Source organism: Erpetoichthys calabaricus, chromosome 13, assembly GCF_900747795.2.
Source record: "Erpetoichthys calabaricus chromosome 13, fErpCal1.3, whole genome shotgun sequence".
In the NCBI taxonomy this organism is placed as follows: domain Eukaryota; kingdom Metazoa; phylum Chordata; class Cladistia; order Polypteriformes; family Polypteridae; genus Erpetoichthys; species Erpetoichthys calabaricus.
The window spans coordinates 122,312,752-122,339,584 of record NC_041406.2 but is presented as its reverse complement, the minus strand read 5'-3'; the positions used below and the strand labels follow the sequence as shown (position 1 = coordinate 122,339,584).

At 37.1% G+C, this 26,833-nt stretch overlaps 1 protein-coding gene across 31 annotated transcripts in view; it reads right to left on the bottom strand.

Moving 5' to 3' along the window:
* Positions 1-26,833, bottom strand: part of rims2a (regulating synaptic membrane exocytosis 2a) — a 1,351,795-nt gene that overhangs the window by 813,763 nt on the left and 511,199 nt on the right. For 8 of the 31 annotated variants that reach the window (XM_051936074.1, XM_051936085.1, XM_051936075.1 and 5 more), the window contains exon 1: positions 6,659-6,822. The exons of 22 other annotated variants lie outside the window; for them this stretch is intronic. In XM_051936074.1, coding sequence (XP_051792034.1) covers positions 6,659-6,780 — 122 coding nt within the window. In that variant the 5' untranslated portion in view covers positions 6,781-6,822. One more of the 31 variants, XM_051936077.1, reaches the window with a different exon arrangement.

The window sequence follows — 26,833 nt, the reverse complement described above, 5'->3', positions numbered from 1 at the left end:
TGCTGTCAGGCTAAGCAGGTCTGAAGCTGTTATGTTACTACACCATGTCTGTGTTGTCAAGTTCAGACAATATCCTGTAAGTTTTGTCCACATTAATGTAATTTTAATTTTACATCCTTTCAAACTCATGCATAAATTAAAGAAATGTCTCTGTAGCCAAGAAAACAATGAGAACACTGGTTTTGGCCCAGTGCTAATTTAACAAGGACTGGTAATGAGATATTGTGAAGAACATAAAAATTAAACTTTCGTTTTCAATTTCTAAGTGTTAGGACTGCATCAGTGCTTCATCATTATATTACCTTTATTTAGTGCATTTTGTTTTTCCTCATTCACAAACTAGGTTAATTTCTTTCAATTACTGCCTGAAATTAGATGTCATGGCCCCATGCTAAATTAGGACCCCCAGTGTTAGCAGTTCTTATTGCTGCAGCTGCCTGAGAGCACTTTAAAATACCTCTGCTTGCCACAGCTCTTTGTTGTGGCATTAGTTTGCTTAGGCTTGCTCATGGTTTTGGATCCTTTGCTTTCAACTTCTCATTACAGGTAAGTTTTGGATTTTTTTCTTTAAATAATTTATTATTTAACTTTGGTTTAGTTATACATTATAGCTTTATATGTTGACCTGGTTTTATCTTTAGACATGTAACAAAAAAAAAAAACATAACTCATTATAGGATTTTCTGAAGTCTCGATTTCTCTTGTATTAAGGTAAATGATTTTTAGATCTTTGGTTTGGTCCATATTTAGGATTTTTCTGTTTGGGATGTGTTTGCTATTTATTATAATTCTGTCAAAATCATTTTAAAAATATTTTTAGTTTGTTTAATCAAATATTTGTTTTGTTTTGCTCTTTTTAATGCACTACTTCTGATTCTCACATATGGTTTATTCTATTTTTTAATTTAAAAGAATATTACTAGTATTACTTCAGAATACAAGTTTGTTTATTTTTTTAATTGATTTTGGTCTTCCTTGTCTAACAATAAAGAAGGTGTTTACATCTGCAAAAGTAATAAAAAATATATTCTACTTAAAACCTACTTACATTTAAAGAATACTGCATACTGTACACAGTTCAATAAATTTACATTATCTTACAATTATGCACCCTCAGTTTCCTCTATACAGAAAAATAAATCAATCAATCCTTATTTTATATAGCTATCATACTAAGAAAAATTACAAGGTACATATTGTTCTTAGAATAAAACTAATATTAAAGCAAGTTCTAATTAAAAAAATAAACAATTAAAAGGCTAAATAAATGTGTCATTTATGCTCATTTCTTCTTGAGAAAGGGGTCTAAAATTCACAAAAAAAATAAAAAATATGCATTTGCTTAACATTATATTGAAAGCAGTAATGTCCAATTTTGCATGGAACTCAGTCTTTCTAATGTATACACCAAACGTTCAAAATTAACTTCAGTAAAAGAGTACCCCATTAAAGGCCAGTTCCAGCCTTCTTAAAAAGGCATCCATATAAAAGATATACAGAACATTTATAAAAATGTGAGGTTGTGCTGGGAGGTATACCGGTTCATACCGAAAACCGTTTTTTATTTTTGTTATGATATGGATTTTCCTAATACCGCAATACCGGTTTAAATAGCCTAAACCATGTTCGGAACATGGCGCAGTGGGAAACTGTTTAAGGAGTGACCTTTTTCACTGCTAACCGCTAAACACGCATGCAATGGAGTACATGCGTTAGAGGAGCTTTTGAGCGGTGAAAGTGGACAGAAAACATTCTGAAACTGAAGCTGTAGCAGACGTTAAAGTTGAACATGATGATACAGAAGAACTTTTGCTGAAAAAAGGAGCCGTGTCTGTTGTCTGGAGATACTTTGGTTTTAAAAGGTTTGATGTGGACCAAACAACTATTTACTGCAAATGCTGTAGAGTTAAAGTTGTCGCCGGAGGTGGCAACACAAGTAATTTGCTGCACCTCCTTAGCCACACACATGCTTTGGAGTACCATGAATAGGGGTGGGCGGTATGACCAAAATTCTATATCACGGTATTTTTCTAAATTATCCGGGTTTCACGGTATTTGACGGTATTTTTTTCCCATGCATGTGTGGATGTTAACCTCATTTTCCACTGCAATTACTGCAGTAGACTGGCTAAGAATAACCTATTCCACTGTCATTAGCATTGTCCATTGTACGCACACAAGTATTAATACAGGTTTGTATGGCCCCATAAACTGATAGTTTTCAAGGGGGTGGCACTAATGAAGAGAAGGAATTACATTGCATGGCAGTTGCAGTCAAAATATAGAACCATTTTATTGAACAAATTTTGCAAACCACTTAAACTATAATTTTGACAACATATTTTCAACCATCCAAAGAGGCATTTAGACTTAGTAAAATATCTAGAGGTGCTTGTCAAAAGTTGTATTGCACTGAACATGTCTTAGAAAATGAATAAATAGTAAATATTTTTTTGTAAACCAACTACACTTTCTGTTAATGTTAACCATCTCTGTCCACTGACATGTTAAAGTGACTTTTTAAACAGCTTTACCATTATTAAACTGCATAATATTTAAACTAATAAATAATAACAATAAAATAAATAACAGTATTATTACTGATAGTTGCACTATTACTTCAAGACTTCAAGCCCAGGTGCACTACACAGCATTCACCAAATTAAAATAAAATAAAACAAGTGCAACTTGGTGATGACATCTTTACTAACTGAACCATCATTTAGGCAAACTGCATTAATATGGACCTTGCTTCAAGCTAAGCTATATACATGAATAATAAAACTGCAACTTGCATTTATGATACTTTGTGGTATAGCCCTACGTAATCGTATTAGGGCCACGGTGAAGAAAAAAAAATTTGGACACAGGGAAGAAAAAAAACAAACTATATGTCGAGAATAAAGTCGACATGTTGACTTTATTCTCGATATTTCCACTTTAATTTTGACGCTTATGTCAAGATTAAAGTCGACATTTCCACTTTATTCTCGCCGTTTATGTCGAGATTAAAGTCGACATTTCCACTTTATTCTCATAGTTTATTTTATAATTAAAATAGAATGTCGTAAACTAAACTTCATCCTAAAATCAATGTTTAATTTAGTAGATTTTCTCAAACCCCGTCATAAGTTAATGCAGCACATTAAATGCTTTGTGTTAAGTGTTCCCCGACCCAGTTGTTAATCACTACACTTCTTAAACTGACTTTCTCCTCACTAAGAGGAGGCGCTGGCAGCAATCACCGCACAGAATCCATTCACTTCATGATATTCCTGCTCTCTGAAAATTTAGAATGCTAAGATAAATACTTGATATCATTTTCATAATGAAATGCATTAAAGCAGGTATTAAACATGCATGGTTGTGAGGCGGTAGTGCTGCTCCCTTGCAGTAAGGGGTCTCAAGGTGTATGTTCAGTGTAAAGAACTTTATGGCAGGTGTGACGAGGCTCAAAAAAACTGGATGTATGAATGGGTATTGCAAAGGTTTAACTTAAATATTGTGTAAATGTTGGGTTTGTGATCTGGTAGTCGGAGACATGAACACAGAATTCAATGGATGTTCTTCTGAGCGGGCTTTCATTATTGCAAGCGTGCTGTCTGTCTGACGTACCAAAACCCCAGTTCCTATCCTTCCTTTTTCTTTCTCCACATAATCAATCACCACACGATAAATGTCTTTGTGAAATTAAAACTAGTTATAAACTTAGCCCATAGAGTGTTCAGAACTTTAAAAATATCTTTGTTATACATGTTTAATTATGCCATCCATTCAGGGTTGCGCCCATCCCAGTATGCATTGTGTGTGAGGCAGGAGCAAATTTTTCTGTAAACTGTAAACACCATCCATCATCCAACCCGCTATATCCTAACTACAGGGTCACGGGGGTCTGCTGGAGCCAAACCCAGCCAACACAGGGCGCAAGGCAGGAAACAAACGCCAGGCAGGGCACACACACACCCACCCTAGGGACAATTTTGAATCGCCAATGCACCTAACTTGCATGTCTTTGGACTGTGGGAGGAAACCCATGCAGGCACGGGGAAAACATGCAAACTCGACGCAGGGAGGACCTGGGAAGCGAACCCAGGTCTCCTTACTGCGAGGCAACAGCGCTACCCACTGTGCCGCCCACTGTAAACACGAAATGCAGTTTAATACCTATTGGAAATAGGGAAATAATTGTGATTATTTTCATCCATCCATTTCCACACTAATCTAATTCAGTGTCTCAAAGGGCTGTATTCAATTTAAGCAACTTTGGGCATGGGGTAGGAACCAGCTCTAGAAAGGTAATGTAAATTTTAAATAAATAAAATGAATATTAAAATCTCTGCTTTCAAAAACTATCACCTGAATGTATGGAGTACTGAAAACAACAGAACCCATCAGAATATTGTGATGTCTGATGTATCAATCTTTAAAACGAAGCATATAAAAAATGATGAACATAGCTCATCTAAAAGGTATACTAGTTTTGGATTGGTTCCCCAAATGGAATTTCTAGTGTGTGTTTTTCTTCCCTTTGCAATGCATAAAACCTTGTACCTACAAACAGCACAGGCAAGGCTTTTGAATGTGCTAAACAAGCACATTTTATGCAACACAGCAGCTGTGGATTAGACTGCTCTCAAAATGTCCAATTAAAGCCGAGAAGATTCTACTGCTCTTCCAATAGATCAAAATGAAATACAGCAATATATGAAAGATGGAAAACATTTTCTTTATAAAAATACACTAGATTAAATCAAATTAGCTTTTGCCAAATTGGATATTGTAGATCTCTCCTTTCATTCAGTCTGTCTGTCCATTTTGCCCACTCACGCATATGACTCTTTTGTTCAAATATCAGCAGCACATGTGATTCTTTTTGTAGAACTACTTGTAAAATTAAGGCTGACACAATGATTACTTCAGAAAATGCCCCCTTGTATTCCATGTGCTCCATGTCTTTGTCTAAACATCTACTATGAATTCAGCTCTGCAAAACTAAAAAGGCATGAATGGCAATGTTAGCATGAATATAAAACAATAGCATCGGAAAATTAACATGAGTTACATTTCAATGAAAAGGGTAAATCTGCAAGATACACTGCCTTATATTGTATACTGCACATTAACACCTAATATATGTATTATTTTAAAATTTGAAGGTTGGCAAATTATAAATCACTAATTTACATCAATGTCTTTTTTTACTTTTCAGATAAAATGAGTAAATATTGTACAGTATACTAATTTTTGTGTTTCATGTCAACTCATTCTTGCTAGAAAAAATTCCAATTCACTTTCCTGAGGATTCCCATTATAAGTATAGCAGAGCATAAAAGCCCCATATTTAAGTTAACATGGAAAAATTAAGTGAATGCATTAATAATTCTTATTACTTACATACACTGGTGATACTGTCATCTCACAAAGTCCACTGATGCAGACCACACGGAGGTAGTGGCAAAAGTAAACCTGTCTCTTGCCATATAACAGACTATGCGGACGCATTTATATAATTACGTCTCCAAATTTTTAGCTGAGCTCAAAAAACTTTTACATCGTAACATTGTGACCTGCTTTCTGCTCGTAAACATAGTTTTCCGTTACAGCTACAAGGTGGCACACCTTTACAGGGTCACGAAGCAAACAACCTCTTGACTGCTATTGGTGGAAAGGAGAAGCTTGCTACAGAAGCTGAAACTGCATTGGATAGCTAAGCCTCGAACATCCCCACCCATTTATTAAATATATCGAGATTAAGGATAGATGCAACCCAAATTTATAAAGACACCCAAATATCTGTCAGTATTTATGTAATTAACTGTAAGATCACTTACATTAGTATTAATATTTAAAACTAATTTAAAATATCCGCGGCCAATTTAAGAGGTAAAAAGGGGTGTACTTCAAATAATCAAATATAAACTAAGTATCCATGTAAAACTTACAACAATGTTTATAGATAAATGAAAAACAAGCCAAAAATAAAGCATAGCAGTAATACAATACGCAAAACTACACAAATATGAAGAGTGATATACACACATTATATTTTTATATATATATATATATATATATATATATATATATATATATATATATATATATATATATATACACACACACACACACACATATATATATATATATATATATAAAACAACCATTCCTTCTTATTTGTGTAACGCGAATAAAAATGTACATGCACTATCACTTAACAGCCTTCCTTCCCTAAGCAGTAAGCAAAACTAAATACAAACGTCTAAAATCAAACAAAAATTATATTTTTAAGCATTTCCTTCAATACTACGTAATTCTCTCATTTCTTAATAAATGACACTGACAATGCTTTTAATAATTCCTGCGCGAGACGTGATGCACTAAAACACGCCTCCATTCATCTGTGTCAATTTAACAATCTATTATTCCAGACAGACTCCGATTGCAAACCCGCATTCAATACAAGGACATTCTCAACTGCATTTTTCTACGAAGACTTCGCAGCCGAGGCTGTCTGTCAATGAGCGAACCCCTCCACCCTCCCACTCCCTTCAACCTCCGCACCCCCCACCCCCTCCCCAACCGGCACACATATGGCACTTCGTATCCATGAGGGAACCCCTCATAAATCAGGCTTCTTTCTTTCTTTTTGCCCATCACTCACCCGATGTTGCTCAGCGCCTGTTCCAGCAGCTCGGTTTGCAAAATATTCTGAGGCGGTGAGAAAACCCCATTAAAATGAGATAAAACGGAGCTACAAAACTGACGCAATGTCTCAAACTGCATTTTCCAGTTTTCCTCGATTTTCCTTTAAGGCCCTTCCAGCCACAGTACCTGTCATCCGAAGCTGTCTATCTTGCGGGCTGCATCAAATGGGAAGATGCCAGTCAAGTTCCATATTTTTTCTGATCTCGGTAAAAAGTACGGTTTAGCGAGCAGCAGTCGATAGCTAATTGTTCAGTCATTATATTCTCTACTTTGCCCAATGATCCCGAGGTGTACGGTTAAGGATTCGGTTCAATCTAGCAAGACTTATTTCGATCAAACAAAAAAAAAAAAAAAAAAAAAAAAAAAAAACGCGGCTTCAGTTATTCCCAGCTCCAGCGTCAAGGGCTGCTCTAATACACACTACTCATATTTCCGAGTTACCTATGACACGCGCACGGATGCGCGCCCGCGACCACTCGCACACGCGCACGCAGTCGCACACACACACACATATACATACACATACACACACACCCACGCACACACACAAACACTCGCACACGCTCTTATACCTTTGTGGATGCTCTAATTGCGAGTTTGCCTGCCTGCCATACGATCAGCTTTCACAATTAATAAAGGACATGGCAACCTGTTTCAAATTCTTCCTTGAGAAGTGAAGGTGTAGATGTTTGAGAACGCGAGATTTCTTCAACGATGAAATCTGTACGTTAAGAAATCACTGAGGCGTTATCAAAATTGGAGGAAAGAAAATTATTTCTGAGAACGGGGGATGGGTGGGGTGGCTGGAGGGCGGAGTAAGAATAAAAAACTAAATAAAAATAAAATAAAATAAAACTAGGAAAACTGTAGATATAAGACAAAAGGAATTCCCATTTAGCTAAATGTTGAGACCACAGGCCATCATTTATATTGAATACTGAATATTTAAGTACATATACAAAGTATAACATACTTTTATTTAACATACACTATTCTGTTTCTGTTTAATAAAACTAATTGATATTATGAACATTTGAAGACACTTGAGTATAGAATAACAACACATAATTATATTAAAAGGTGATTTAAATAATTATCTTTCTTCTACTTGATATTTTCAGATTTTATACCTACACTAGACAGTTGTTTTCTGGACTGAAATCCATTACTTTTGGCTCCTTCACCACAATTAGAACAATGCATGCATGTATGTTCACCCTGCGATGGGCTGATACACTGTCCAGTTGTTGTTCTTGCCTTGTGCCACATGAATGCTGGTTTAGACTCCAACTGCCCTGCAACCTTGCTCTGAATAAGTGGATTAGGAAAATTGATGTATTATATTAATACACACATATAAAGAAACTTTTCAGTGCCACAGTATATTAAAACATTTCTTCCAATTAGTTAAAGGCTTTTAGGAAATCTTTATGAATATGTTTGAAAGGGCTATCTCTGCTGGATAATACCCCATGTCAATTGGTTCAGAAATTTCCGGAATTGTTACAGAAATAGAAAATTAATTACGGTTTAATTAAGTGGCCTTCCCAGTCATCACAACTTAGACCAACAAAATGTTTTTGGGATAAGATTTTGAGTACAGAGATTCTCCCAATAGCTAATTTACAGGTATGCCCCAACAATTTTATGATTGTTTTAGAACAGCTCACTATAATGTAGATATACTTACAGTAATTGTATAGTTATAATTATATAGCAATTGCATAGCAATAATTAAAATTAAAATAAAATTTGTTGGATCCAGTACAATATGTATTAACTGCAGTATTTTGAATGTGTATACTACAAAATGCACATTAGTTAATGTAGTTTTACACTTTGACAAAAAATTATTAAAATAATTCATTTTGGAAAAATTGATAAAGCACAGCTTGACTACTAAGAATATAACAAACAAATGTAAATTATTTAACACCAGAAAACTTCAGACTCACAAAGTGGGGACATCATTGTACAAATGACTTAAAAAATAATCATTTTATGTTCTTAATCTATCCACTTTTTCTATCCCATTTAATTTGAATTCTGGTTACGATCTTATTTATGTTTAAGACTGTGGAAAGCTGGAGCCTATCCTGGCAGTATTGGGAACGAGGTGTTAGTGATCTACCTCCTTAATTACGTTATGTTATAGTGAAACTAGTATATTAAAATATTACATTAATTCATTATTTGGATTAGATTAGATAATATGTTTCATATTATTTCATTGCAATATATATATATAAAATTACAACTATATGTAGTCAACACCGCAAACTTAAAATATGTGTTATTTAGGCATATCATCCATCCATTTTCCAACCCGCTGAATCCAAACACAGGGTCACAGGGGTCTGCTGGAGCCAATCCCAGCCAACACAGGGCACAAAGCAGGAACCAATCCCGGGCAGGGTGCGAACCCACCGCAGGACACACACAAACACACCCACACACTAAGCACACACTAGGGCCATACAGTAAATAAATAAATATGAAGTTTCAGGTTGGCTGCTTTTTTAGAAAAACTATATAATTACTGTATGTCCAGAGTAGTTTACATTATTTACGTATGTTATTGATCAAATATGCTCTTAGTAGAAGGATACATTTGCCTCTCTCAGAAATGTGCAATTTGTACTAGATTCCTTTTTTTCCATTCTGTGAAAGGGAATGGAAAGTGAATTGTTTCTTCAGTGATAAATACTTAATCCAATGAAAACCATATATAGGTTTCTTTGACTACATACTGTATGGATACTGTATATATCCACTGAAAAGATGTCCTAATACAATATCAGCAGAAGAGATGCAATTCCAGAAAAGGACAATGGTTTTGTAGGTTAATGCATCCCTCCACCTAAAATAAACTTTGAGATGGGCATGATGTAGATTTTACTGATCTTTATTGATCTTTAAATAGTAATTGATATATCCATGCTTTAAACTTTTAAAACCATTTTTCCTTCTACTGTATTGATTGTATTTTTTATCTTCTATTCAATTTATTAAAAGCATGTAACATTCCATACAATAAAGTCAAACTTAACTAAATTCAATTCTACTCCCACCCATGAGAAAGATAGGAAGGCCAACAGCCAGAGTAAAACTTTGAGAGTAGTGAAGAGGGAAAGACGTCCTTCTCCCCAATATAAATGCTTGATCTAAAATTGATTAGATCCTGCCAGGTTTTTAAAAAGTTTTGAACATATTCTCTAAGTAAGAATTAGATTTTTTCCAATTTCAAATAGTATACAGTAATCCCTCCTCAATCGCAGGGGTTGCGTTCCAGAACCCCCCGCGAAAGGTGAAAATTCGCGAAGTAGAAACGATATGTTTATATGGTTATTTTTATATTGTCATGCTTGGGTCACAGATTTGCACAGAAACACAGGAAGTTGAAGAGAGACAGGAACTTTATCCAAACACTGCAAACAAACATTTGTCTCTTTTTCAAAAGTTTAAACTGTGCTCCATGACAAGACAGAGATGACAGTTCCGTCTCACAATTAAAAGAATGCAAACATATCTTCCTCTTCAAAGGAGTGCGCGTCAGGAGCAGAGAATGTCAGAGAGAGAGAGAGAAAAGCAAACAAATCAATAGGGCTGTTTGGCATTTAAGTATGCGAAGCACCGCAGCACAAAGCAGTTGCAATGAAGGCAGCAGCTCACACCCCCTCCGTCAGGAGCAGAGAATGTCAGAGAGAGAGAGAGAGACAGATAAAAACAAACAATCAAAAATCAATACGTGCCCTTCGAGCTTTTAAGTATGCGAAGCACCGTGCAGCATGTCGCTTCAGGAAGCAGCTGCACAGAAGGGAGCAACGTGAAGGTAATCTTTCAGCATTTTTAGACGAGCTTCCGTATCGTCTAGGTGTGCGAACAGCCCCCCTTCTCACACCCCCTCCGTCAGGAGCAGAGAATGTCAGAGCAAGAGAGAGAGAGAGAAAAGTAAGTTGGGTAGCTTCTCAGCCATCTGCCAATAACGTCCCTTGTATGAAATCAACTGTGCAAACCAACTGAGGAAGCATGTACCAGAAATTAAAAGACCCATTGTCCGCAGAAATCCACGAACCAGCAAAAAATCCACGATATATATTTAAATATGCTTACATATAAAATCCACGATAGAGTGAAGCTACGAAAGTCGAAGTGCGATATAGCGAGGGATTACTGTATAACATCAGTTACCCACTGACTTAAAAGAGGTGGGTTAGAATTCTTCCAGTTGAGCAAGATGTCTATTTGCTAATATTGAAGTAAAGGCAATTACAGTTCGTTTATCCTTCTCCACTTTAAGCCCATCTGGAAGTACACCAAACACAGCTGTTAACGGATTAGGCATTTAAACTTTTTTTCCAGAATTATGTTAATTTGGTACACGGCCAAAACATGTGGCCTAGTGAGGCTGGAGCGCAATTGCAATGAGCACAGGTTGAGTCTGGCCCTGGAAACATTTTGGACAATTTTAAACAAGACAGATTTGCTTGATAAAAGATTTTAAGTTGAATAATTGAATGCTTTGTGAATATGAAGCTAGAGTGAATTCTGTGCATGGCTGCCTTCCACTTCGTTTCTGAAATGTTGAGTAAAAGATCCTTCTCCCACTGTACTCTGGGATCTTTAAAATGTTATAATATATTATAGAAACGCTGTCCGAGTCTTGTCAATATTTCTTCTGGAATAGAAATAGGTGGGAGGTGAGGCAAACTGGGCAGATTTAGTTTAGGAAAGTTTCTAATTTGGAGATGGTGGAAAAATTGTGTTGATGGGAAGCTACATTTGGAATGTTGTTCGTAGGATGCAAAGGCATTATTTATATACAAATCTCCCACTTATTTAATCCCATAAGTTTTCCAAACATTGAAGACTGTTTGAGACAGTGGAAAAAGGTGGTTATCATGTAGAGGTGCCACAGATAAAATATTCTCTAACTTGAAGTGCTTCCTACATTTGGTTCCATATTCTGAGTGAATGAAGGATAATTGTGTTATATTGATGATACTTTGTACTTTTGATTGTAGTAAGTTAATTTTCATATTTGCATCTTCTGGAATATTTTTTCTCTTTACATGTAAATTGTGCAAATGTTATATTTAAATTTAGTTTACTGTATATATTATTAAGGTGTACAAATGGGAAAACTGGCCTATTGATTATTTTTAGATATTAACCATTTCCTGTCTAAAAATAATTAAAATAATGTACATGGGACTCAGCCTTTAGAAAGTTAGATATAATTTCAGTGGCACAAATGTGGTTTTACAAACAGAAGACAACACTACCTACAGAAAAAAATCACTTGTTTTGAAAAGTTTTTTTTCTTCTGCTATCAACAAATATTCACACTAATAACAACATCAAACTTAAATTAAATATCTTTAATAAACAGAACAGATGCTTCTTGTTTCAGAAAGTTATTCTTTGAAGGGTTGCATTATAGATTTGCTTCTCACCTCTTCTTGAAATATCAGTTCTTTTTACAATTACATTGTCATTTTGCTCACATATACAGTATAGCATGGAATGTCATTCATCAATTTATAAGAAGGTAAAGACAGTAATACTAGCTATAACATGGGGCTATTTATAGATATTGTACAGAGTTTTGTTTATTAATTCAGATGACTATTCACAGATTGGGCAGCATGGTGGCGCAGTGGTAGCGCTGTTGCCTCGCAGTTAGGAGACCCAGGTTCGCTTCCCAGGCCCTCCCTGCGTGGAGTTTGCATGTTCTCCCCGTGCCTGCGTGGGTTTCCTCCGGGCGCTCCGGTTTCCTCCCACAGTCCAAAGACATGCAGGTTAGGTGGATTGGCGATTCTAAATTGGCCCTAGTGTGTGCTTGGTGTGTCAGTGTGTTTGTGTGTGTCCTGCGGTGGGTTGGCACCCTGCCCGGGATTGTTTCCTGCCTTGTGCCCTGTGTTGGCTGGGATTGGCTCCAGCAGACCCCCGTGACCCTGTGTTCGGATTCAGCGGGTTAGAAAATGGATGGATGGATGGATTCACAGATTAACTGTGAGACAGATACTGTAACTTTTTATGTCTTTAATCTTAATAGAGAGAAATGTGCTATATTGTAAAGAATTATTATTATTACATTACATAAAATATAATATTTACAATATTGTACAATACTCTGCTGTGGTGTAGTGGATCTGCAGCTCAGAAAAAGATGGGCGACTTTTAATAAATAAATAACTGAATGGCCGGCTCAATCTCCGTAGGTGTACATGCTTGCGCAGCTGCAGGGGGTTGGTGGAGTAAATGGGGCATGACGCACCTGCACATGAGGGTCATCCTGGGGTACATTAGCGGTGGTAGCAAGTTCAAGAGGCTCCGTAGAAGGACCCAGTAGCATAGAGCCAACCTGCACCATCACATCTACGTATAATATCTACATACACTGCAACATAGACTTCTAATTTATTTACATTATACTTTAATTTATTAAAATTATACTCTGTTTTACAGATTAATATTAATCATTCCCTATTATGGTCAAGGAAGAATGATTTATACAGATGTAAGACAACAAATATATAATTCTCTTTATAATTTTGAACAATATGTGAATAATTAAAAATGCTACAATAAATCTGTTGATTATTAGTGTTTTAATCTATGCTTGCTTAAAAATGGTACTAGTACATCATTAAATGGTTTAACTACTGCAAACCAACTGTGTAATTTGTTTTGAGCGTGGTCCAATAGTTAAGAATTCTGCAACATACTTTTTACAAAATGAGCTGCAACCAGTGTAATCTAATAATTTAAATAGCATGAATTTGAGGGGAATACATAAAAATCAATATGTTTTGAAGAGTCACATTTAAAAAAACAGTATATATAGTCATACATGTTCGCATAGGGCACAGTTTAAGGACTATGCTGATTAAAAATATCCACTGTTCCAGGGATTGATGCTCTGAGATAATGTCTTTTCTTTACGTCCCTATCTAAAGTGGAAGACTAATGGCTCTTCCATCGGTGACGTCACTTCCGGTGTCTGTTCGCCTGGACCTGCCTCTTCCTACTGTAAACCATCATAAAGAACCAGACTCCCATCTGAAAACATGTTTTCTTCAACTCCGTTTACTTGCATTTTTGTTTACTTATGGATACCCCAACACTACTTGTCCTTATTGTCTCAACTTTGTTATTCCATCCATCCATTATCCAACCCGTTATATCCTAACTACAGGGTCACGGGGTCTGCTGGAGCCAATGCCAGCCAACATAGGGCGCAAGGCAGGAAACAAACCCCAGGCAGGGTGCCAGCCCACCACAGGGCACACACACACACACACAACATATATATATATTGTGGCAGACAACCAGTGATCCTGCCCCACCAGGACGCTTGATCAGGAGAGGGGCACTATCTCTCCCTGGCCACAAAAGGGCAGCCCCCCTGGATTCCATCAGGGCTACAGAAATGGAGCTGGGAAGCTCAACCCTGTGGGGACCCGTCGCCACCACCAGGGGGCGCCTGGACAGTCCTAGAGCCGAACCAGGACCTGTGTATGCCTGGAGTGCTTACTGGTGCAAGGGCAGCACTTCCACCACACTAGAAAGTGCTGTCAGAAGACCATCACCAAGCACCTGGAGTACATCCGGGGCGTGATAAAAGGGGCTGTCTCACTCCCTTCGAGGAGCCATTGTCGGGAGGGAAAAGACGGAATTTGAGAGAAAGGGGTGGAGGCGGCCAAAGAGAGGAAAAGAACTGAGTTAGTGTGATGTTTTGTGCACTGTCATTGGCTTTGTGTTGCTGTGTCGCAAAATAAACCATGAGTGTTGTGGACATCTGGTGTTGTGTCTGTCTGTGGCCGGGCTATTTTTTACTATATATATATATTGTGAAAGAACCAGCCTCAGCAGACACAAAAAGGTTTGGGGCAGCCACCCGTATATTGTCCATGGCTTCAGAAGGTGCATAAATTGGAGTTCCAGACTGAACTGAACTGTTAAGCCAAAGATGGTGGCTTTAAAGGCCTTTATAGATGTGTGATGTCATTAAGTTCAGAACTGGATGTGATGTCTTTTTTGGAGCCGGAACTGGAAGTGACATCTTTCTTGGGGCCATAAATTTATGGTATTTGTAAAAGTTAGCTTTTTCCAGTTTTATTCTCTCAATCACGATCACGCTCTAACACCCCCCCCCCCCCCCCCCCCCAGACCCCAAATCCTGATCTGACTCTAAGTAAAAGCGGCAGCATAAATTCAGACCGATCTGACGCTCTTCGTTTTCAAATAATATTGCATTAGTGCGATGATGTTTTCTGATTAATTTTATACCCAATGTCCCATATATTTGTCTCTTTCTTTTTTTTCTCCGTGCTGTGCCAACATCATGCACCAGAAGGCGTGAGCTTATTCAGTGCAGCAGGAACACTCAATAAAACTGAATAAAAAAAAATAAAGTGACGGTGAGATACGAAGAAGGTTGATTCACCAGCGTTTGTGTGTCAGCTTTTATCCCTCCAGATCAGAGAATGTCCAGTTCCATTGCCTCAAAACACCACTCACATCTACAGTTACTCCCAGTTTCAAATAAAAACTAAAAGCATCAGCTCCCCTTAGTATGTATCGTGATTGTGACTGAGAGAATAAAAGTGAAAAAAAAGGTAACTTTCACAAGTCCTACAAATGTACAAGGTCTGTTACAGACACAAAACAAATGTGTGTGTGTACTGTATAATATTAACAATAAGAGCAGCTCACAACTGAAAACAGTAAATACAGGAGACACTCAGGGACTCTTGATTAGAATTCGGCAAATCTTACCGCTACGCTACAGAAGCTGTTGTATCATTCTTGAACCTTTTGTGAAAGTGTTTATTTGATCTTTGGACTTCAGGCTTCACACATTGTATAGATTATTGCCTACATTTTGTAACATTTATTACTAAAATATGAAAAAGTTTCTGTTTTAACAATGTGTTTACACAGATTACTGTAGAAACGGAACACACATGAAATGCATGTGTTCCAAATAACGATCTATTATTTCCACTCTAAAACTCTAGCAGTTCACTCCCAGATAATCAAACAAGGCATGAGCTGGGAGAACTTTGTGAACTTTCTGCGACGGTGGGGGGATGGAATAGCCGGCTGCTTGCCGCTTGTCTTAATCGGCACATTTACAGGACAGAAGACGCTGATGGAGAGGTGTGGACGGATTTAAGGTGGGCCGGATTTACGAGTTTTCTCGTAGGCTCTGGTAATTCTAGTGTTAAATATTTATCTTAGCTTTTCATCATATTTGCTTCTTTTTGAATTACTAATAAATATTTTCTACATTTATAAAGATTTTGTTTTTGACTTATCTTTCAAGCAAGAGGCTTTACAGTTCCTTTGCTTTGGGTTATGAATCAAGGAGTGCTTCTTAATAAAATCCCAACAAGGCGATCACATGTGACTTTAAGTTTTCCCATTGTTAACTAGTGTTCACTGCATGTGCTTTACTGCGGTGCTCCTGCTTTGAATCCGGTTAACCTCCAAAACTTCTGTGTTGTGACTCATGATGTGCTGCTTCATGCGAACCACCATGAAGGAGTAATGAAACCACAACAAACTCCTTTATCTGTTAATATTTATTATTAACAGGCTGAAATGTTAAAACAGAAAACATGTAGGTGCTTAAACTCTGCCGGTACAATTCCTTCTCTCACACAACAAACACAGGGAGAGGCTCATACTGATGAAGTAACATAACACAGACAAAGAAAGGATTCGAGAAGCTGTTAAAGGTTCAGCGCCCATGCATGTAATAGTAATAACAAAACAAAATATGTTTTATGGGGCGGCACAGTGGCGCAGGGGTAGCGCTGCTGCCTCGCAGTTGGGAGACCTGGGGACCCGGGTTCGCTTCCCGGGTCCTCCCTGCGTGGAGTTTGCATGTTCTCCCCGTGTCTGCATCAGTTTCCTCCCACAGTCTGAAGACATGCAGGTTAGGTGGATTGGCAATTTTAAATTGGCCCTAGTGTGTGCTTGGTGTGTTTGTGTGTGTTGTGCAGTGGGTTGGCACCCTGCCCGGGATTGATTCCTGCCCTGTGTTGGCTGGGATTGGCTCCAGCAGACCCCTGTGTTCGGATTCAGGGGGATGGATGGATGGAATATGTTTTACATATTTACAAAAAAATGATAGAAAATCTTCACAATGTGCTAAGAATGATCATAAAAACGGATATAAAACAAACAATATGACTTAAGGGACTTATTATACAGTACTATACGTAAGGTCAGGTTTGAATACATACAGTGGGTACGGAAAGTATTCAGACCCCCTTCAATTTTTCACTTTTTGTCATATTGCAGCCATTTGCTAAAATCATTTAAATTAATTTTTTTCCTCATTAATGTACACACAGCACCCCATATTGACAGACAAAAAAAAAGAATTTTTGAAATTGTTGCAGATTTATTAAAAAAGAAAAACTGAAATATCACGTGGTCCTAAGTATTCAGACCCTTTGCTCAGTATTTAGTAGAAGCACCCTTTTGAGCTAATACAGCCATGAGTCTTCTTGGGAAAGATGCAACAAGTTTTTCACACCTGGATTTGGGGATCCTCTGCCATTCCTCCTTGCAGATCCTCTCCAGTTCTGTCAGGTTGGATGGTAAACGTTGGTGGACAGCCATTTTTAGGTCTCTCCAGAGATGCTCAATTGGGTTTAAGTCAGGGCTCTGGCTGGGCCATTCAAGAACAGTCACAGAGTTGTTGTGAAGCCACTCCTTCGTTATTTTAGCTGTGTGCTTAGGGTCATTGTCTTGTTGGAAGGTAAACCTTCGGCCCAGTCTGAGGTCCTTAGCACTCTGGAGAAGGTTTTTGTCCAGGATATCCCTGTACTTGGCCGCATTCATCTTTCCCTCGATTGCAACCAGTCGTCCTGTCCCTGCAGCTGAAAAACACCCCCACAGCATGATGCTGCCACCACCATGCTTCACTGTGGAGACTGTATCGGACAAGTGATGAGCAGTGCCTGGTTGTCTAAACACATGCCTCAGTGCAAGACACATGACAGCCCGCTAGGAGTTTGCTAAAAGAAACCTGAAGGACTCTGAGGTGGTGAGAAATAAGATTCTCTGGTCTGATGAGACCAAGATAGAACTTTTTGGCCTTAATTCTAAGCGGTATGTGTGGAGACAACCAGGCACTGCTCATCACTTGTCCGATACAGTCCCCACAGTGAAGTATGGCGGTGGCAGCATCATGCAGTGGGGGTGTTTTTCAGCTGCAGGGACAGGACGACTGGTTGCAATCGAGGGAAAGATGAATGCGGCCAAATACAGGGATATCCTGGACAAAAACCTTCTCCAGAGTGCTAAGGACCTCAGACTGGGCCGAAGGTTTACCTTCCAACAAGACAATGACCCTAAGCACACAGCTAAAATAATGAAGGAGTGGCTTCACAACAACTCTGTGACTGTTCTTGAATGGCCCAGCCAGAGCCCTGACTTAAACCCAATTGAGCATCTCTGGAGAGACCTAAAAATGGCTGTCCACCAACGTTTACCATCCAACCTGACAGAACTGGAGAGGATCTGCAAGGAGGAATGGCAGAGGATCCCCAAATCCAGGTGTGAAAAACTTGTTGCATCTTTCCCAAAAAGACTCATGGCTGTATTAGCTCAAAAGGGTGCTTCTACTAAATACTGAGCAAAGGGTCTGAATACTTAGGACCATGTGATATTTCAGTTTTTCTTTTTTAATAAATCTGCAACAAGTTCAAAAATTCTTTTTTTTGTCTGTCAATATGGGGTGCTGTGTGTACATTAATGAGGAAAAAAGTTAATTTAAATGATTTTAGCAAATGGCTGCAATATGACAAAGAGTGAAAAATTGAAGAGGGTCTGAATACTTTCCGTACCCACTGTATACTGGTCCGTCTTACGTTCACATCGACTTATGACCAGACCATCAGAAATGAACATGGTTATAATTTGATGACTACCTGTATAGTAAAATATCCCAAAAACTATAACAAAAGATCTGTAAACCTTCAACTTGTATCAAAATAGAAATATATATTTTACAAAAGATGTTCTGAATCAAAGGAAGCTCTAAGAAGCACAGAAGGCATTGAGTAAAATAGGCAATCCAGTAGCAACATGTCCCAATACAAAATCTGAAAGAATGGTCAAAATAGAGGAAAAAAGGTAAAATAATCCAGAAACACAAAGAAGTAATCACACAATAAAAGCCCATTTAACGAAACACAAGCTACTCTTTGTTTCCTCAGCCATTTTAGGGTTGAGGGGAGTCCCTTGACGGAAGTGGACTGGTGTGGGAAACCACCCACAACACACATGAAACTTAAAAGAGACAGGCGCAGACACATAGAAATTAAAAAATACACACAACTATTAAAATACAGAATAATTTAAACAATTAACATAAGCTACACACACCAAAGAATCAAAAATTACATAAAAAGGTAATTTTATTTTTATAATTTTTTTGAAGAAAATACCATTCCATATAATCAAGTCTAACTTATACAATGAAGAAAATAACATTACAAACAATCAAGTCAAACTTAACACAACAGAATTCAACTCTGACCCAAGAGAAGGAGAGGAGAGCCAACAGCAAAAGCAAAAAACAATAAAGAAAGGAGAATGTGCGTTTCCCCAATATAAGTGTTTATTATAAAATGTTATTAATTAGATCTAAGCAAGAATTTTTTTTTCCAATCTCAAATAGTATACAATATCAGCTACCCAGTGACTTACAACAGGTGGGCTGAGATTATTTCAGTTAAGCAACTACGTGATAGTAGTGTGGTAAAGGCAATTACAATGAATTTGTTCTTCTCCACTTTAAGCTCATCTGGGAGTACACCCCACACCGTTGTTAATGGGTTTAGAGTCATTCTGACACCTAGGCTGTCTGATAGGCATTCAGATTTTTTGTCCAAAATTATATTGATTCTGTGCACTTTCAAAATATGTATGTGGCCAATTGAGGCTGGAGATAGATTGCAACATTCACAGGTTGAATCATGCCCTGGATAAACTTTAGACAATTTTAAACAAGATAAATGTGATCAATAATACGTTTCAACTTGAATGATTGAATGCTTTGCACTAGTGCTGGGCAGTATACCGGTTCATACCAAGAAACGTTTTTTACTTTTGTTATGATATGGATTTTTCTTATACCACAACACTGGTTTAAACAGCCTAAACAACGTTTTCAACGTGGAGCAGCGGGAAACTGTTTAAGGGGGGACCTTTTTCACTGCTGCACCGCTAAACACGCATGCAACGGAATACATGCATTAGTGGAGGTATTGAACGGTGAAAATGGACAGAGAACATTCTGAAACTGAAGCTGTAGCAGACGATAAAGTTGAACATGATGACACAGAAGAACTTTTGCCGAAAAAAGGAGCCATGTCTGTTGTCTGGAGATACTTTGGTTTTAAAAGGTCGGTTGTGGACCATTATGTTCAAATGTGTATATACTGTTTCTATACTACTGGATAATACTGCAAGCCAAGTTGTACTTGTTTTATTTTTTTTCAATACTGTGTAATGTACCTGGGTACTGTGTAATAGTGTGATGACACTGAATTTATTCTCGACATTTCCACTTTAATCTTGAAGCTTATGACGAGATTAAAGTCGACATGTTGACTTTATTCTCGTAATTTGTCATTAAAGTAGAACATCATAAACTAAACTTCATCTTAAAATGAATATTTAATTTACAAGATTTTCTCAAACCCCATCATAAGTTATGTAGCACATTAAATGCTTTGTGTTAAGTGTTCCCCAAGCCATGTTAATCGCTATGCGCTTCATAAACTGACTTCCTCTTGCACTAAGAGGAGGCGCAGGCAGTGATCACCTCACAGAATACATTAATTTCATGATATTCCTGCTCCCTGGACATTTAGAATGCTAAGATAAATATTTGATATAATTTTCATGATGAAATGCATTAAAGCATGTATTAATTATGTGGGGGCACGCTAGCGTGGAGGGTGCACAGCTGCATCGCAGCAAGGGGGTCCCGGATGTTCCCTGACTTGAATTTGCATGTTTTTCTGGTGGGTTTACTCGGCGTGCTTCAGTTTTTTTCAAAGTCATGTAGGACGTGGGGTTTTGTTATGCTATATTGACCCTGCTAGTGTATGTATTGCTCAAATTCACAATGCGATGTGATGCCCTGTTCAGGATTTGCTCCTGCCTTCCACACAATGATTGCTGGAATGGGTGCAACCCTGAATGGATGGTATAATTAAACATGTATAACAAAGATTTTTTTAAAAGTTCTGAACACTCCGCGGTCTAAGTTTATAACTATTTTTAATTTCACAAAGACGTTTATTGTGTGGCGATTGGTTATGTGGAGAAAGAAAAAGGAAAGATAGGAACTGGGGGTTTTGTACGTCAGACAGAGACAGCAAACATGCAATAAAGGAAGCTTGCTCAGAAGAACATCCATTGAATTCTATGTTTGTGCCTCTGACCACAAGATCACAAACCCAACATTTACACAATATTTAAGTTAAACCTGTGCGATACCCATTCATACATCCAGTTTTTTGGAGCCTCGTCACACCTGCCATAAAGTTCTCTACACTGAATGTGCACCTGGTGACGCCTTACTGCAAAGGAACAGCACTACCGTGCATGTTTAATACCTGCTTTAATGCATTTCATCATGAAAATTTATCTTAGCATTCTACATTTTAAGAGAGCAGGAATTTCATGAAGAGAATGTATTCTGTGCGGCGATTGCTGCCTGCGCCTCCTCTAAGTGCAAAAGGAAGTCAGTTTAAGAAGTGCATAGCGATTAACAACTGGGTCGGGGAACACTTAACACAAAGCATTTAATGTGCTACATTAACTTATTACGGGGTTTGAGAAAATCTAGTAAATTAAACTTTGATTTTAGGATGAAGTTTAGTTTATGGCATTCTACTTCAATGACAAAATAAACTATGAGAATAAAGTGGAAATGTCGACTTTAATCTCAACATAAATGGCATAAATAAAGTAGAAATGTCAAGAATGAAGTCAACATGTTTTTTTTTTTTCTTCACTGTGTCCGTATTTGTTTGTCTTCACTTTGGCCCTAATACGTTTCCGTACAGCTATACAACAAATAGCATTATAAATGCAAGTTGCAGTTTTATTATTTATGTATATAGCTTAGCTTGAAGCAAGGTCCATATTAATGCAGTTTGCCTTAATGATGGTTCAGTTGGTAAAGATGTCATCACCAAGTTGCACTTGTTTTATTTTATTTAATTTTAATTTGGTGAATACTGTGTAATGTACCTGGGCTTGAAGTCTTGGAAGTAATAGTATTATTACTGGAAGTTGCACTATTATTTATTTTATTGTTATTATTTATTAGTTTAAATTTTATGCAGTTTAATGATGGTAAAGTTGTTTAAAAAGTCACTTTAACGTGTCAGTGGACAGAGATTGTTAACATTAACAGAAAGTGTAGTTGGTTTACAAAAAATATTTACTATTTATTCCTTTTCTAAGACATGTTCAGTGGAATACAACTTTTGACAAGCACCTCTGGATATTTTACTAAGTCTAAATGCCTCTTTAGATGGTTGAAAATATGTTGTCAAAATTTTAGTTTAAGTTGTTTGCAAAATTTGTTCAATAAAAGGTTCTATATTTTGACTGCAACTGTCATGCAATGTGATTCCTTCTCTTCATTAGTGCCACCCCATTGAAAACTATCACTTTATGGGGCCATGCAAACCTGTATTAACACTTGTGTGCACATTAAAATGTTTTTTTGTACAATGTACAATTCTCATGACAGTGGAACAGGTTATTCTTAGCCAGTAATTGCAGTGGAAAATGTGGTCAACATCCACTCATGCATGGGAAATAAATACCGTGAAACTGGTATAATTTTGAAAAATACCATGATATAGAATTTTCGTCATACTGCCCAGCACTACTTTGCACATATGGAGCTAGAGGATATTCTATACATGGCTGCCTTCCACTCCTTTTCTGAGATATTAAGTGAAAGAGCCTTTCCCCACCGTACCCTGAGATCTTTGAAATAAATAAACTTTAATATGCTTTTATATATTATTGAGATGTCAGCTGGGCCTTCAAGACTGATCAGTATTTCTTCTGGAACAGAAATGGGTGGAAGGTGTAGAATATTGGGTAGGTTCCTTTTAGCAAAGTCTCTGATTTGAAAATAGTGGAAAAATTGTGTTCATGGGAAGTTAATTTAAAGTGTAATTCTTCATAAAATGTAAAGACTACATGTGGACTGGAGTCGTATCTATATACAATTCTCTAACTGTTTTAATCCCAGATGTATTACAAATATTAAATACTGTGTAGGTTTGAGAAGGTAGAAAAAGGTGATTATCATGTAGAGGTGCAACAGATAAAAGCTTCTCTGCCTTGAAGTGCTTCCTGCAATAGATTCATATTCTAAGTGAATGATGGACAATTGGATTATTGGTAAATTGACAATAATTTGTATTTACTGGGGCACAAAGCAGGGCATATAAAGAAGATAGCAAGATTGTATTTCTATTGCAGACCAAGCTTGTGTATATACATAACTAGCAAAATAGCCGCGCTTCGCAGCGGAGAAGTAGTGTGTTAAACAGGTTATGAAAAAGAAAAGGAAACATTTTAAAAATAACGTAACATGATTGTCAATGTAATTGTGTTGTCATTGTTATGAGTGTTGCTGTTTTTTATATATATAATATACACACACACACACACATAAACATATATATATATATATATATATATGTATATGTATATATATCTACATATACACATATCTACATATATATATACATATACACATCCACATATATATACATATATATATATATATATATACACATATCAACATATATATATACACACATACATACACACACAAATATACATATACACATACATACATACACATACATATATATACACACATACATACATACACACACATATATATATATATATATAGCAAAATACCCGCGCTTCGCAGCGGAGATGTAGTGTGTTAAAGAGATTATGTAAACATATATATACATATACATATATACATATATACACATATCTACATGTACATATTTATACATATATACATTTATATATATATATATATATATATATATATATATATATATATATATATATATATATATATATATATATATATACATATCTGCGGTGGGTTGGCACCCTGCCCAGGATTGGTTCCCTGCCTTGTGCCCTGTGTTGGCTGGGATTGGCTCCAGCAGACCCCCGTGACCCTGTTTGGATTCAGCGGGTTGGAACATGGATGGATGGATGGATATATACATATACACATCCACATATATATACATATATATATATATATATATACATATCAACATATATATACACATACATATACACACATACATAAACACACACATATACATCCATCCATCCTCTTCATATATACATATACACATACATACATAGTGCGTTGTAACAAGGGCTGTGATTGTTACATGGGAGGGAGACGACAAATCACAGCTTCCCGCTTTCTAATCGGGCCTGTGATTGGTGCTTTGACTGATGCCCAGATCCCACAGTATGTTCCCTTAGGAGAGGCGTTAGGCAAGTGTAATTGAATAGCGGTGCTGCAAGTTTAGCTTTACACCTGTTTTTAAGGCTTATTGACTGAAAGGGGCTTTCATGAAAAAACTTAGGGCTTTGCTACAGGATACACCCTCCACAAGTTAAGGAAGTAAAAATAAAGGTATATATTTCTGTTTTATTTAAACCTTTTAAGTTTGCATGTGGGCGGCATCGTGGCACAGTGAAAAGGTGCCAGGTAGCAGACACGGGTTCGCTTCCCTGCGTGGAGTTTGAATGTTCTCCCCATGTCTGTGTGGTTTTCCTCCAGGTACTCCGGTTTCCTCCCACAGTCCAAAGACATGCAGGTTAGGTGTCATTGGCGATTCTAAATTGTCCCTGGTGTGTGGGTGTGTGTGGGTGTGTGCGCCCTGCGGTGGGCTGGCACCTTGCCCGGGGTTTGTTTCCTGCCTTGTGCCCTGTGTTGGCAGGGATTGGCTCCTGTATTTAGGATATAGCGGGTTGGATAATGGATGGATGGACATCTGTATGCATAGCCCTATTTGCCCGTTTTCGTTTTTTTTCTTTCTTCAGTAATATTTCAGCAAACCCGGAGCTTGTCAGTTCAAATCCTGGTACTGACACCACTGTGTGACCCTGAGGAAGTCACTTCACCTGCCTGTGCTGCAAAAAACAAAAGTAATATAACAAATTGTACCTCAGATGTTGCAAGTTGCTGGAATAAAGGCATAAGTCAAATAGATAAATATGTATTATACACATAGGAACTATTCATTTATTTTCAGTTAAGTCATCTGCAGCAAAACTTTATAAATGAGGGTTTCTCCTTTTTAGATAGTGCAAACTGTTTCTTCTTCATTGAGGTTTTCTCTTGGAGAGCTTTTTTCATTTCATTGAAAATTAAAGCAGCAGCTGCCAAAATATGTAGCTTTCTTATTAATTTTTCAACATTGTGTAAAATAAATTTATAAAGTAACATAAAAGGTTTAAATACTGGTTATCCTTTTACACTAAAATATTACTAAAGAGATACAAAAAAAGTAAAATGCATATGTTCTTTTTCTTTAAGGAGATTAAATATTACTGAAGAAAGAAAAAAAAAACTAAAACAGCCAAATGGGGCTATGCATACGAACTTAAAAGGTTTAAATAAAACAGAAATATATGCTTTTATTTTTACTTCCTTAACTTGTGGAGGGTGTATCCTGTAGCAAAGCCCTAACTTTTTTCGTGAAGGCCTGTTTCAGTCAATAAGCGTTAAAAAGAGGTGTAAAGATATTGACAATAAGCTAAGCAAACCCAGGCAGACATGGAATCGTTTAAATCAAGTATCATTACATCTTCCTTTCTTAAAGAGAAGTAAGGCAGTACTTATAAGCTTACATATATATATATATATATAGACATACATACATATATATATATATATCTATATCTATATATGTATATCTATATATATCTATATCTCTATATACATATACATATATATATATATATATATCTATACTAATAAAAGGCAAAGCCCTCACTGACTGACTGACTGACTGACTGACTCACTCACTCACTCATCACTAATTCTCCAACTTCCCGTGTAGGTAGAAGTCTGAAATTTGGCAGGCTCATTCCTTACAGCTTACTTACAAAAGTTAGGCAGGTTTTATTTCGAAATTCTATACGTAATGGTCATAACTGGAACCTGTTTGACTGACCCATTCATCACTAATTCTCCAACTTCCCGTGTAGGTAGAAGGCTGAAATTTGGCAGGCTCATTCCTTACAGCTTACTTACAAAAGTTAGGCAGGTTTCATTTCGAAATTCTACGTGTAATGGTCATAACTGGAACCTGTTTTTTGTCCATATACTCTAATGGAGGAGGCGGAGTCACGTATCGCGTCATCACGTATTACGCCTCCTACGTAATGACGTGAACTGAAAACGAGGAAGAGATTTACAGCACAAGTCAAACGCGGGAATGAAGGTAAATGACGTTAATTGTTGAGTGTCTTTTAATACTGTGTAAGCATACATATTAACACATGTGCAATTAAACGTGTGCATTTACGGGGTGATTTCTCAGGCTTAAAAGCTTGCCTTTTATTAAAAAGGTAAATGCAAACTCTTTTCATTCTGAAGGGCACAAACCACATTAGATTTCAGCCGTTAAATGCGCAAAAATGTCAGTACACCAGATAAATAAGCGCAACGTATTATCAGTTGTATTGTATGCTTACAATACATATAGAAATGTCTTAATCGTTAACTAATATTATGGGATGGTGTTTTTCGACTCGCGCTTTGATTTAAACGATTGCATGTCTTGGTGGGTTTGCGTAGCTTATTGTCAATATCTTTACAGCTCTTTTTAAGACTTAATTTAAAAAGGTTTTCTTTTCTTCTAAATAAAAATTTAAAAGCAGTACTTTGCCGGTGCAAAGCGCTCACTTCACTCCCTTACGGGAATCGAACCTCGGACGTCAGCGCTAGAGGCTAAGCCCCTAAAATTGCGCCACGGCGTGTGGTTCGTTTATTTGACAGCAT